The sequence below is a fragment of the Zonotrichia albicollis genome, chromosome 2, assembly GCF_047830755.1.
Source record: "Zonotrichia albicollis isolate bZonAlb1 chromosome 2, bZonAlb1.hap1, whole genome shotgun sequence".
In the NCBI taxonomy this organism is placed as follows: Eukaryota; Metazoa; Chordata; class Aves; order Passeriformes; family Passerellidae; genus Zonotrichia; species Zonotrichia albicollis.
The window spans coordinates 63237282-63251712 of record NC_133820.1 but is presented as its reverse complement, the minus strand read 5'-3'; the positions used below and the strand labels follow the sequence as shown (position 1 = coordinate 63251712).

Genomic DNA, 14431 nt, shown 5'->3' with positions numbered 1-14431 from the left:
CTGCAAATCAAAGGGCCTTGCCAGGACTTTGCCAGTCTACTTTGAAAAAAAAAAAGGTTTATAAATAAAGAGTTTGCTACTTCCCTTTGTGGGGATATTCAAACTCAGAGAATACTCAACTTCACCCTAACTTCTCATACTTTCTTGCTTAAATAAGCATTTTTGCACTCTGATTCCTTTCCTCTGACATTCCTTCCCTCTTTGTTCCTTGAGAAATAATTCTTCTCAGTTTCATATGTTTGCATATTTCATAGCATTTATGTGTTTCCACTTTAGACATTAATTACCCCACACATACACACATTTTTCTACCTGTATCCACTTCCTAAACCACATTTTTTGTTCTAATGGCTAACTCCAGTTTAGGTGTATTTTACACTTGATGGTTTCCAACAAAGAAAGCACTAAGCATTTGCTTTATCCAACAAGAATTCATACTAAAAACTGGACAAGAAAAAAGAGAAAAACAATAACATATGCTCTCTGAGACCATAATGGCTCTGAATGAATGACTAATCAGATTGTTTCAGGTGAAAATTATATTTCATGAGATATTCCAGTTGTTGTACCCTAAGGATAAACCTTTGGTATTATGATAAACTTTGTGCCATCCTGTTGATCTTAGTTTCCTTCTTAAACTGAAGACAAAAGAGGAATGCATTAACATATTTTGCTTAGCTATTGAAGTGCATCTCAGTAGATTTATTCCAGTAGTGGCTTTGTATACAATAAATTATTTTGGTATTGCAATATATCGAATGCTGGTATTAAATCTCCCCTAATTTCTACAGATTTTTTTGTTAGATAATTTATGAATGTTTTCTATTTGTTTTAGCATTTCTAAAGATTCAGCTCATTTTTGAACATCCTTTTATTCATCTATTTTCATCTTGAACTGAATCAATTCAAAATAAATCAATTCAATGTTATTTTCTAAACCTGCATCTTCATTAATTAACAGGCCCCTATTTTAAACAGCAGCTTTAATCCCTAATGTATCCCTGAATGGACAGGTCAGGGATTATCTGGAGAAAACATTTATTGACTAACATACCTCATCTGTTACTCCCATATTAGATTTTCTGTAATGACTTAGCTCCAAGTAGTATTTCTCTTTCTAATGGCATAACAGAAATGTGCATATATGTATTAATCTGATTTGGGGGCTCTATAGTAGACTGCCAAATATATTCTGGAACACCTTGTTTTACAGGCTTTCCCCTAGGGCAATTCTGACCCTTAATTTTTACTATTTTACCTGCTATCCCCAATTCCCTTTCTGCAATTCAGTGGCATTAAAGAACATAGCTTAATTTCTTCACCTTTGCCTTCCTTTTCTGAAGGTATCTGGTTCTGAGCATCTTTTTAATATTTGTTTTGTTTTGATAAGTTGGGTTTTTTTAATACAAATACGTTTTGCAATCCAGCTGTTATCCATCCTTAATTCCTTCATCCTTGCAATGGCTGGCAACAGCAGTTTAATTTATCCCACTTGGTTCACAAGACTCCTAGTATTCTCAGACAAACATTTCAGTTAATTGTTTTACTGGTAACTCATTTGGTTGCTAGTTTAAGAACAATCCTTTCACTAATTATATACCCCACTTGAATACCATCTCTCCGTCTGTCCACAGATATTCCTTTATCTTTTGCAATGCCTTGATGTATTTAACTGACCTCCTCCTGTGTACTAAAGCCAGACAAGAAGATTACAGTCACTTCCAACTGTCTTCCCTTGTTTCTCAGTTTAAGGCTCTTATCCTTTGTTTGAGCCCCACTCCTAGGAAGTCACTCTCCCAGATACTCTAGCGGAATTACAGGAAAAACAGATTTCATTGAAAAGTAAAAATCAAAATGTCACTTTGAAGATATATCAGATATAGTAGATATTACCTCAAATTGCTTCCAAATTTGGAAATCTCCTGTTTTTCTTACAAGGGTAAGAGTGATGGTACTTTAAAAATGATTGAGTTCCAGACAAGCATGAATAAACATAAAATGAATTGTAGGAGATTCAGGTTGATTTCCTTAAAAAGCATTTTCTCCCATATGTTAAAATGACCATACAATTTGCAATTAGTTATTCTAACTAGTAACTGAATGACAACAACATGATTTGTCCCTTCTCAGACTGTTGGAATACTTATGCAAAGAGCTCTGGAATAAAAATAAATCAACAAATAGACATATTTTAATTTTTTTTCTTTGCCAAGACAAACAAATAAAAATTTAAAAATATAAATAAAAATATAATGGCAATATGACCATTTCCTAGTATGAGTGGTAGTATATAAATAGAAGAGATATATATTCACTGTAAAAATGTGGGGCTTTTTTTAAGAGCAATTTTTATAGTGAAGCCTTTACCTACTTTATTACAAGAAAATGATAATCAGGAAGGGACCATATTTTTCAAAATATTTCTAGATTTTTGTTTCCTTTTGATAAGGTCCCATGTCTATGAACAATAACCCTTTGTATTTAACAAGGTAAATACAAAGGTAAGGAATAACAGCAGTAAAATCACCCTGCTCTCTGGCTGTTTCTGTATATAGTGTAGAAGTTGTTTTAATCTAATGTGTATTGTTGCATAATATCCCCAGGCACATTCAAGTAAAAGCTAAAGCTGTACAGAAAAGCCAACATTTTAAATGGGTCTTGTCATTAATGCTTTATTAATTGCCTCAGGCAATGCAAACCCAGAGCTAGGCAAGCTATAACAATATGACACTTTAAGGTCAAATCCAATTCCTGCTGTGTTTTATGGAGTGGGCCAAATATTGAGTTAACAGCAGGAAAGAACAATTTATTGAGCTTTTCTCCATCTCCTGATTATCTGATCTAAATTAGATCAGTTAGGTTGTTTTTTTCTTTAAAAAATCCCATCTTTAGTCCACTCTACTTCAAAGAATCTTTGATTGTTTGTGTTAGAACAATAAACTTTATCGACACCTATTTATTTATGCTATACCTAGTGTGCTGAATATAAAGAAAAAAGATATATAAAAATATAAAATATAACACAACACCGTCTTTATGTTTACATAAACAAAAATGCCATAATGAAATTGCATATTTATCCATTTATTTAACATGTATGTTACCTTCACATCTGAGGTATCTCTTTGGCTGTTCCTCCAGGACCTGGCCACTGAAGAGAAAGTTCGATCTGGGTGGTCAAACTTGCCATCATTTGCATTTAGAAAGAATGTTGTAAAGGGCTCCTGTAGTTAATGAAATTATGACAGATTAAGAAAACAGTACAAGGACTCATGCAGTAGGCTTCTGTCAAAATCCGAAAGCCTATTTCAGATCAAAATACTTCATAAATGCAGAATTAAGGAAAAACATGGCACGTCATAGTTATATGTACGCATGGGTTTCTGCACTAAACATCTGAGTATATTTCTTGGTTGTAACACATTTTGCACAAACAAATCCTGAGTTCTATACCATAATACTAATTACCCATCAGACCTATGTAGCCTAGTTCCAGTTCACAATGACTGCCTCCTTTACTGCAACCACCACAAACACATTCTGTGTTATTTATGTAACTGGGATTTGTATACTCCTTGCATGTTGGTATGTCAAAATCTTTTAAAAATCCTATCTCTAAATCTTTCTTGTGTTTTTATTTAATTGAAAAGAGCTCAGTATGTTCCACTTTGCCTCAAGGTGAGACGAACGACTCTAAGGTTGTTGTGAGGCAGACTGTGGTCCCAGGATATGCAGCTTTATCATTATTTTTGGGCAGAGGCACAGAGATTAAATATTTAGAGTCTTTACTTTCACTAGTTCTATCTGAAATCTTATCCCATTTTATACTAAATGGAAACCAGCTTTTGGGGAGGAAGAGCTCAGGTATTAGACAGTCTGGATGACCTATTTTTATGTCACTACATTCCTCTGCAGGGAAGGGGTTAACAGTGGACCAAATCCTTAATTTGACAGTAGAACCTGAATACAGAGATCATTGGCAGAAACCTGGATTTTCACCACTACTCCATCAGCCCTCTTATTCAACCAATAGTTGGCAGGGATGGATGTTCATTCCTTCTTTTTGCCAAGTCTCATGGGGAATGTTTTTAAGAAAGTCCTTCTGATTAATTCATACTCAAACTTATTTCATTGCGTATCCTGATCATCTGGAATTTTGGTAATCAAAGCAGCTCATAATCACCAGATCACAATTTTTATTACAGTATTACTCATCTATTATTTGAATTTTATTATAAACATTCTCTGTTTCCTTCTACAAAATTTTTGAACAAGTCAGGGAACTCCTCCATTAATAAAGAATATTTGAAGGAATTATGCAACATTATACACATTGTGTGACAATTACCTCAGATGAAAAATATATGAAGAAATGTATGTATACATTGTCCTTAAGAGAAATTAAAATAAGGAAAATACGGATGCAAAAATAGTGAAAATATCCAAAAAAAAAGGAAAATAAAAGATGGAATTCTGACTCCCAAAGACCATTGTTTCTCCACTCTTATTCCACATGTTTTCCCAGTTAATTTTTTCTATCAAGCTCAGCAGTCAACACAGGCTACTTTCGTACAAAGAAGAAAAAGGTCTAATCAAATTTTTTCCTCTTAAATCATGGGAAATTATTTTTCAATAGACACATTCAAAAGAATAATATCTCTTAAATTTTTTTGAGGATTTATTCTAATCAGAAAATACTAATCTATGTTAAATAATTAATTAAAATAATATAATTAAATACAAAATCATCGCAATATAATTTCTTGTTAGAGGACCCCAAATCTCATTGCACAATGGCTTTATTTGTGAATATTGAAAGACTGTGTAGTATAGAAGAGTTTCATAATTTAAATAGAATATCAAAATTTAACAGTGGCTCAACTTGGTGAGTAGCATAAACTACCACAATGAACTGAAATATTGACAGAAAACAAGTCTTCATCTATCCAGAGTTTTCAGTGCTCCATATAGTGAATTCAATGCAAAATATAAATTAAAATGTGTAGGATTCAGACCCAGAAGTACAAAAAGGAAAACAATATATACAGAAATTGGATTATATTAATTTATTATTTAAAATTATGTTAATAATATTATTAAATTTACATTTTTCAATATTAGAATTCTTTTGCTTTTAAATTAATTCCTTCTCCCAATTATCTGTATATATTTGAAACGGGAATTATGCTATTTTCTAGCTTGCACTGTCTGAAAAACATCATATGTTCTTGATCTGAGCACAAATAATTCTGTCTTCTAACATCTCCCACCCATCACTCTTTTCTTTATAAGATATATGTGATTTTTGTGAATATTATTGTGGAGCAGACTGTGGATCATTGCAGAGGTTCTGAAATCAGAAGCAGTTGATGGATTTAAAAGAAGCAGAAACCAGAAAAATGATGTAATTAAAATAAATTATGTAAAAATATTAATCCAAACTTGCATGACAACATTATTTTAAGCATCTGAGACAAATACACAAAAGCAATAAAATTCATAATCAAGGATTAAACTTTTAGTAGCTGAGCAGTACAGGGTGCCCTATTATGCTATCCTGCCGTGGCCTGTTGTGCCTATCTTTTTGGATTTTTAATCCTTAGCAGAAATTCAGAGCTTTCACTTTCTTTATCTCAGACCTCTAACATATTTTAAGGTAATTTTTATTCTCTGGGAAGTCAAGTACTTATACAAATATAACTCATATCTGTATTCTATATACTAATTTAAATACTGTTATGATACCGATTACTGTCATTTCATGTAAAGGTTTTGTTGCTGTGAAAGCTATAAAGCAGCACAATGTTTTCATTAATACTCCATCTCACTCATTCTTAATATTCTGAATAAAATTTACGCCTTGTTCACTGCCAACAAGGAGAGAAATTCGTGGCAGACTTGATTCCATTGAACACAAGCTTGAGCTGTGAGAACAACAAATTTTTTCATTCAATAGCACTTCTCTCCCACCCTTCCCTTTTAGCAGTACCCAGACTCATGTGAGTAATTTATGGTGGAAGTAGAGGAGGGAGGAGGAAGGGACGTGGTCATTCTAAGACATCCTATGTCACACAGAAATGTCCTTACAGCCATTTGTAAGAGGAGAGAGAGAGAGTATGTAATGGTTTGTCAGAGTGACACACCTTTTGCCAGATATATCTGTGATTGTCCTGCTAAAATCTGACAAAAAGAAGAGCCAAATTCACTTCTGTGTACCATATGACATCAAGTCCTCCTCATCTTTGAATCTCACTAAAAACTGGTTTTAACTTAATCCTATCTAACTCATAATAAATCCAGAATTTCTTCTGCCTTGTACAAATATGCACTCATTGCAACAACCACTGGAAGACAATTATTCTCTACAAACATCTTGACTACCACTTTAGAGAATCATGCTCTCAAACACTGGTCACTGCTTCCATGAAAATGCAACTGATTTACACAAATATAACTTCTTCAGTAGTAATTATTGAGAACATCCAATTGTACCATAACTCTATCCTATTTCTACTAAAAATCTGAAGCCAATGCTGATATTCACATTCTGCGTGATTCAAGCCAGAATTCATTCTTCTATTTTACTTTTTCCTTCTGTCTATTTTTCAGGTCAAGTCACTGGAATATATGGTATTGTGAAGTGGCATTCTTGGTTTAAACTACTCCATCTTCTGCAACTTAAATATTCAGTGTTCCAGATGAAATGCACATGGAAGAAAATGAGTCTTCAGGTGGTAAGGTCACCTAGTGATAAACTATGAATATTCAATTTCATTTGCACAAAAACACATACAACAGAATATGTATTAATGGTGAAACAAAGGCATATAAAAATTAACTACACAGGACAGAACTCAGGCTAAGACATACAACATCTTTTAAAAAACTAGCCTGAAACATGTATTGGGTTTGTGTAGCAAAGTTTTGGTAGTGGGGGAGACTACAGGGGCGCTTTCTGTGAGAAGCTTTTGCCATATCCAATAGTGCCAATGCCAGCAGGATCCAAGGTGGATCTGCAGCTGACCAAGGCTAAGCCTGTGAGTAATAGCAAAGTGCCTTTATGATAAAAGACTTAAGAAGGCCCAGGGAAAAACTGCACAAGAACACTAGAGAGAGCAATGGGAATATGTGAGAGAAACAGCCCTGCAGACAGCAAAGTCAGTGCAGGAGGAAGACCAGGAGGTGCTCTGGCTCCAGAGCAGAGATTCCCTCCAGCCATGGTGAGGCAGCTGTGCCCCTGCAGACCATGGAGGTCCAGAGGAGAGTAGAGCTCTTCCTGCAGCCCCTGGAGGAATCCATGTCACAGTAGGGGGCTGCCTGAGGAAGGTCACGAGCCCCTAGAAGCCTGTGCTGGAGTAGGCTCCTGGCAGGGCCCAATATGCTTCCATGGAGAGCAGAGCCCATGTGGGAGCAGGTTTGTTGGCAGGACTTGTAAGCCCACGGAGCATCCACTGTTGCATGTTGTGGTGTGATGTAATACCTCTCTCAGTTATCCCAGTTCTTTCCCCAGGTGTGCCAATAACCTCTCTCCACCTCTCTCTTGCCCCCTGCTGAGTGCTGTCCCTCAATCTTGGCATTCCAGAAAGGGCGTGGTGTGATTGGCGAAGTTCAAAAGATGCCTCTCAGCCCTGGGGACATTGGGCCATCCAGGTGCCATTTGTCCCCTGTTACTTCCCCCCCTTAACTGGTTGGTGGGATCCCTACCCCTTCCCTCCCCCTGTCCCTGGGGTTAAAAGACATGGCAACCACGTGGTTCTGGTTCTGTTGGAGCTGTTGCTGGACTCAGAGGCCTGTGGGCCAGGAATAAAGCTCTGGATCAAAACTCTCCATCAGAACCGACTCCTTTCCTTCACCTCGCCTTGAGGCCTCTCTGCCAGAGGTAAACCTGAGCTCCTGCATGGCTGGACCTGTCCCAAGTGCCAGCTGCAGCATCCAGCCAGCCAAAGGTGTCTCTGAGGTGAAACCACCACAGCTGCCGCCCTTGGTCAAGCAGCAAGGGCCAGACAAGCCCAGGCACGTTCCATCCGGCAATATTGGAATTTAATTCCAATAGTTGCAGTCTGTTCCTGAGGAACTGCACCCTGTGGGAGGGACCCACGCTGGAGCAGCTAAAGAAGAATTGCAGCCTGTGGGAAGGACCCACTTTAGAGAAGTTCATGAAGGACTGTCTCACATGGGAGGGACCCCACGTTGGAGCAGGGGAAGAGTGTGGAGTCTTCTGCGGAGATAGGAGTGGCAGAGACAAGTGTGATGAACTGAGCACAGCCCCCATTCCCATTCCCCTGTGTCAGTGGGGAGACGAGAGAGAGAATGTAGGAGTTAAGTCCAGAGAAGGGAGAGGTTGGGAGGAAGGTGGTTTAAAGATTTGACTTTATTTTATCATTATCCTACTCTCATTTGATTGGTAATAATTCAAATTAATTTCCCAAGCTGAGTCTGTTTTGCCCATAATGGTAACTGGTAAGGGATCTCTCCCAGCTCTTATCTCAACCCATGAGTCTCCTTATATTTTCTATCTCCTGTCCAGCTGGGAAGGGGAGTAGTAGAGCAGTTTTGGTGGGAACCTGACATCTAGGCAGAGCCAACCCACCACAATCCATCAGATAAGGGAAAGCAACTGAGGGAAATATAAGGCAGTAATGAACAGACTATCACAGAATTGACTCAAAAATATGATATTAAAAGCAATGTTTTGAAGACGACTGACAGAAACCAGATTGCATCTGTCAAAGCTGAAAAGCAAGACTTAAAATAATTTTTAAGGTTTTGCGGCAATTACACAATTCTCTCACTCTGTATATATATATACTTCAGAGGGGCTGAAACTTCCTTACCCACAGCAAATACTGCTTCCTACAACACTAAGGTCTAGGCAGGCAGTTGGATCCCCATTAGTACATACTGTTTTGTTCTGCTTCATCTACACTCTCATTTCCAATTTACTTCTTTTTATATCTTTTTCATTTGTTTCCTTGCTTTTTTCTATTTCTTTTGCTTTTCCTCTTCTCTTCTTTGATTTAAAGTCTTCTCCCATGGTTTTAGTTTGTACTCCCATCCTTCACTCTCAGTTTGTTGTCACTTTCTACCAAAAGCTCTACAGTAGCACATCTTTTCCCATCACTCTCCTCCAGTCTTTCAAAATACTGAAAGCATTTTTCTGTGTTAATCTCTGCATCTCTTAATGTCACCTTTCTCTTTCTGGACTAGACTTTAATTTACCTTTTCTTACAGAGCCTTCTTCAAAGCTCTACCTCAAGAAATTAATGAGCAAAAATACTACTTTAACTTGCAGGAGTCTGACCTAGCCTTATCCATAAATTTCACTGGCACAATCTTCTCCCTTAGGATATTTTATCCTTTATTTTGTAACAAAAATAACTCTCTATAGATCACTCTGACTTTGTAATCTTCATTGCCATAATCTTTTCCTCTATACACACTTATTTTCAAATATCTATTTAGGCTTTCCATTTGCTGCCTTATCTAGTCTTATCATATTATTATATTTTTTTTCCTTTTCTGGATTTGTCTTCTTTTACTTCTGTTGTTTACTTCCATTACAGATTGCTTTTCTTTGCTGTTCAAACATATTTAAACAATCTTTAAAATACTTGTGTAGGGGTGTCCCTGTATTTAAGTTATCTGTGGTTATCACCTTTTCATTGGCAACCTCTTCTTTGGGTATCCGTGGTTTCCACCTCTGCTTTCTATCCTCACATATAGTGTCTGCTCTAACAAATGTAATTTGTAAGGTCTATATTGCAAGGCCATCAAGACAAAGACTTTGTTCTCTTGCTCTTTAGGTGAGAACACAAAGAGAGCAAGAGCATCAAGAGTATTACATAAAGGACAGTAGTAAAAATGACACTGAATTAACCTAATACAGGAAAAGAATACTCCTTGGTGTGTTGTACATTCAGCCTGTAACCAGAATTTCAGCACTGAGAATTTGCTGACTAGCAAGAGGGGATCTTTTGCTGTACAGCAGCCAAAATTAATAGACAAACATCCAAATAAAACTACTGGTTTTAATCTACCTTAAGGCAGCAAAGCATACCATAAAATGTATTCAGTAGATGAATAATTTAGCAACATTTAAAAGGAATGCAGCGGTCACCCAACACAGGAGTGTAATCAACACTTAGTTTCCCATGGTTTAAGAAGTATATCCTGAGCTCACAGACATGTGAATTCCCTTCTGAGCAGAAAAAAAATGAACATGTCTAAGGGAAGCTGAGATGAGTGAAAACTCAATTCTCAAGCTTTGTGTGGCTCTATTTTGCTTTGTTGTATGCAAAACATGCTTAGAATACACCTTACACAACAGATTTTTATTGGCAGGGTGTACTTTAACTTAAGTAATTACACAGTCACCCAATTTTTCATTAATTCAGATTTCCCTGTGAAACCTTCAGTGTCACATCAACGCTCTTTATTCTGTAAATAATTGTGATAACACATACACTGGATTCAGTTCATTCTATCTCTGAAGTTTGGTCCCCTTCCTTAGATCTGGTTTTGGTCATAGAAGCATGAAGTTTTCAGTACTGAAATAACAGTTTGAAGTTAGAATCCAATTTCTACATTTCTGAAAACTATAGAGATGTTCATTAATTTAGAAGCATAGTTCATTTGCATAAAATATTATTCAATATTGCTTCAATATAAAATTGGTTATATAATTCCCCTCTCGATGTGACAGTTTAATGTTCTTACAAAAGGCTTTTTTTTTTAAATGTTGCATGGATCTGTCCCTAGCTGAAAATAATAAATAAATATGAGCAGTATCAGATTTCTGCCTTGAGATATTTTTTGGGGGTGGATTTCATTTTAGATGCATTTTTCTCATTGTATACATTCTAATACCACCACAATTTTATGTTTAAATTCATTTTGGATTGTTTGGGTAGCAAGGAACCCCTGATCACTACAAATGAGTATATAAAGAATATCAAGAGAATTTCTGAGATTTTAAGGTAGGGAAGAACAATAAGATTTTAATAGAAAGGTGCTTTCATTAAAAAAAACGAAACAGTGGTGTCAGAAGAGATGTTGCAAATAAAGATCTCCATGAAAGCCAGGATCCAGAAATACTTACAATACGAACAAGCCAAGCCAATGTAGAAGTAGATGTAGAGTAGTGGGTGTTATAATGATAAGGTGGAGTCTGATCATCTTCCCATGTCTCATACCGTTCTGCATAGAAGACAGCTCTCTTTGGGTTCAAAGCACCAATAGGCTGTAAAATGATAAGAGGTCAAATATATTATCAGCTGTCTGATATGGCACAAGTTAATTCTGCATTAAGATTTACTGCACAGGAAACTCTGCAACCAACACATTCCATGCTGTAGTAACCCCTGAGATTGCTATAAGCTTAGAATTTTTTTTCAAAGGCTTTCTGCGCTAAAAGTCTTATGAGTTTCCTTATTATAACTGACAAATATTAGTGATCCACATCTGCAAACTTTCAAGACCTTCTTGAAGCATAAGTTGTTTCCCAATTAGTTCAGTAACATTCTTCTGGAAATAGACTTCTAAAACTGCATTTAAAATGCATTGAGGCCAAACTAATATTTCTCTTGCTGCCATTCACCATAATCACACAGCTAATGAAAACTGACTTTTGCTCGCACAGGATACTTTGTAATGCGCGGCTCATGATGAAAAGATTTCACGCGGAACTGCTGATTGTGTCTGGTGATCCTAAGCAGAAATACTTAAAAACCATGCATAGTCCTCAGGACTGGGTGTACTTTCTGACTGAACAAAGCCACGTTTTCTGGAACAAAGCAAACAAGCTTTGTACTTGAAAACAATAGAATGTGGAAATTATTCACAAATTCAAAGTCCATTCTGAGCAAATTTAAAGGACAATCTATACAAATTAGGTGAAAAACAAAAGAGACGTAAGGCAGTAGTAGGAACTATTGGTTTTGATGTCGCTACTTGAGGAATACAAGCTTTTTATGATTTTTCAACCCACTTTATCTCAGAAGCTTTTGCAAAAAGTATTTGTTACTGTATGAGGCAAAAGTTACTTGGATAAAGAAAATACAGGTTTTAGATTTTACAGTAAAATTAAACAAACACTGAGTTTAATACTTAGAGGAGAGCACATTTCCACACCAAATAATTGTTTAAACTTATTGTAGTTTGAAATTATTGCTTGATTTGCATTAACCAAAGTCTAATTAGAATTGATATTATTAAGGGTATTAAAAATATATATTAAAAATATATAGGCAAAGGGGTTTGACCAAATGCTAACAACATTTTCACATTTTATTGCACTGCACAATTTTTCTACTGAATTAAAATCCAAAGTAATTTGGAAAGGAAATATCAGTACAAGGTCAAATCTCTGTGTTTTACTACACTAGATATGTAACTAAAAAATTTAAAGCTGCAAGTTTTTTATTCTTTCAGCACTGCTATTTTTTTGAGATGGCTGCTTAAAAGGCTGACATAGAACATGATATTTTCTGATTTAGAGCTTGTTTTGAAATAGCAGTCTTTGGTGAACCTTTACATTTTAAAACATTATGATTTCAGTATTTTTCACATTAAGCACTCTGGATGCTTAATACTTTGCTGTGTCATGGAGATGTTTATAGTTTTCTCATATGTGTAAAATGATTGAGTAATCCCAAAGGATTGGTGTTATCTGGTGCAGACTGCACTGAAAGACCTCACAAAACATTCTTGAAAGAGAAGTATGAGCCATTCCCTAACACTTTCCAGGCTCGTTTCTCAAATACTGGCAATTGCAAAAAATAAATATTTGCATTTTTGTTATACTTGGTTTTGTTAGACATCCTGCCAGTGTCAGGAAACACACTGGCAGTATTATAGCCTTTAAGTTATCATTACATAAAAATGGTTGTTCAACAGCTCCTTGAAAGAGACATTCCTTTCCCATTAGACTGACAAACTGTGCAGATATATGTGCACTTTGCTAAATTATATCAGGCTTTGGGTTGCTTTGGGGACTGGATGGAACCTGCCGACACCACCCTCATTAAGGTACTGTACATCCACTTCTCTGGCAGAAAAAATTCCAGTCCCAACTGCACATTTCAAGAGCTAAAGCAGTAATTCACACTGTAGTCTGTTGAAATGAAATGTCCACCCCCTCTGAGAAGGGAACACAAAATAGCAGACAAATTGGTGAGATTGTATTTGGTAATGGAGAAACACCCTGAGAATATCTCTTCCCTCCACTACAAAGGTGCATCTTATCCTATGCTGCAGTGAATTCTGAGGCTATGGAAAACAGAGACGTCATCTGTCACCATATTATTGTACATATGGGTTTGAAGGCACAGTGGAGAACAAATATAATGATTAACACAAGATTGAAAATATAGAAAACTCCTGGCCTTTCCAAACACAGTTGATGCTGGTTAGAAGTCTTCCATCAAATAAGTGATGTGTTTTCATTATTCACTGTAAATTGACTTAAGTAACAAGGCCTGTGAGGTATAACTGATGCTCAAAATAATTATGAGGTATTTTATTTTATAGCCTAGCAAAATTTTAATGGTCGTTTAATCAGTACCTTTAAATAACATTTTTAATATAATATTGTTGTATTGAATAAAAAGGTTATTTCTCTCAACAATTTGATGATAATTTTTAAAGTCATAAAATACTAATGCAAACATATCATCATGTTTTCTAGGTTGTTCAATGAGAGGTGTTACTTCAATTTAAAAGATAAAAGGTATAATGATGTAAGATCAGGCATTCCCATTTTCATAATTAAATGCCTGTACAAGTACCGAAAATAATCTACCTTCAGAACATATATGATTAATTGTACTAAATGATAAACCTGAAAATTTGTATTCTGGATTACCATCATACAATATTCTTTTCAGAGTCATTACCTTTTTTCCCCCCTTTCAATTACTTTAGAAAAATCCCGAAATGCACAAAGCATCATCTGAATAAAATGGAGTCTTTAAGTGAAATACCAATGAGAGTCATTTCTGTTCTTGCATGACACTACAATTTTCATGGGAAAATCTCTGGGAAGAATCATTTTTGGTGTCCTTTCCTGAGAGAGAGGGAGGGAGGGAGGGAGGGAAGGAGAAAGAACTTGTCTTCAGCTATTAAATCTCACCTCAACTTCTCAGGACAGATCCTGGATTGGACGAACTAGTGATCTCTCTGACAGCCTGGGACTTGGAAGACATGGGTTAATTTCTGTCATTCCACAAGCGTTTGTAGTGTCCATGAGGAGACTGCTTAGGTTTGTCTCTAGTTTGCAATAGGAAGGTGAGCTGGAAGTCCCTGAGCTGCTCTAGAGGGGGTAGGGTGCCAACACAGCCCTGTCTATGCGGAGATGACAGCTGGGATCCCAGAAGTGGCACAAGTGTCTCAATGCAGCACTGCCTGGGGAGGAGAGCTGGAGCTCCTCATGCTT

The 14431-nt window shown here is 36.3% G+C and overlaps 1 protein-coding gene across 10 annotated transcripts in view; it reads right to left on the bottom strand.

The window, feature by feature from the left end:
• Positions 1–14431, bottom strand: part of NBEA (neurobeachin) — a 457716-nt gene that overhangs the window by 63925 nt on the left and 379360 nt on the right. For all 10 annotated transcript variants that reach the window (XM_074535327.1, XM_074535328.1, XM_074535333.1 and 7 more), the window contains 2 exons: positions 11099–11239; positions 3105–3224 (listed from right to left, as the gene is read on the bottom strand). In XM_074535327.1, the coding sequence (XP_074391428.1) occupies positions 3105–3224; positions 11099–11239 (261 nt within the window). The remainder of the gene's footprint in view (positions 1–3104; positions 3225–11098; positions 11240–14431) is intronic.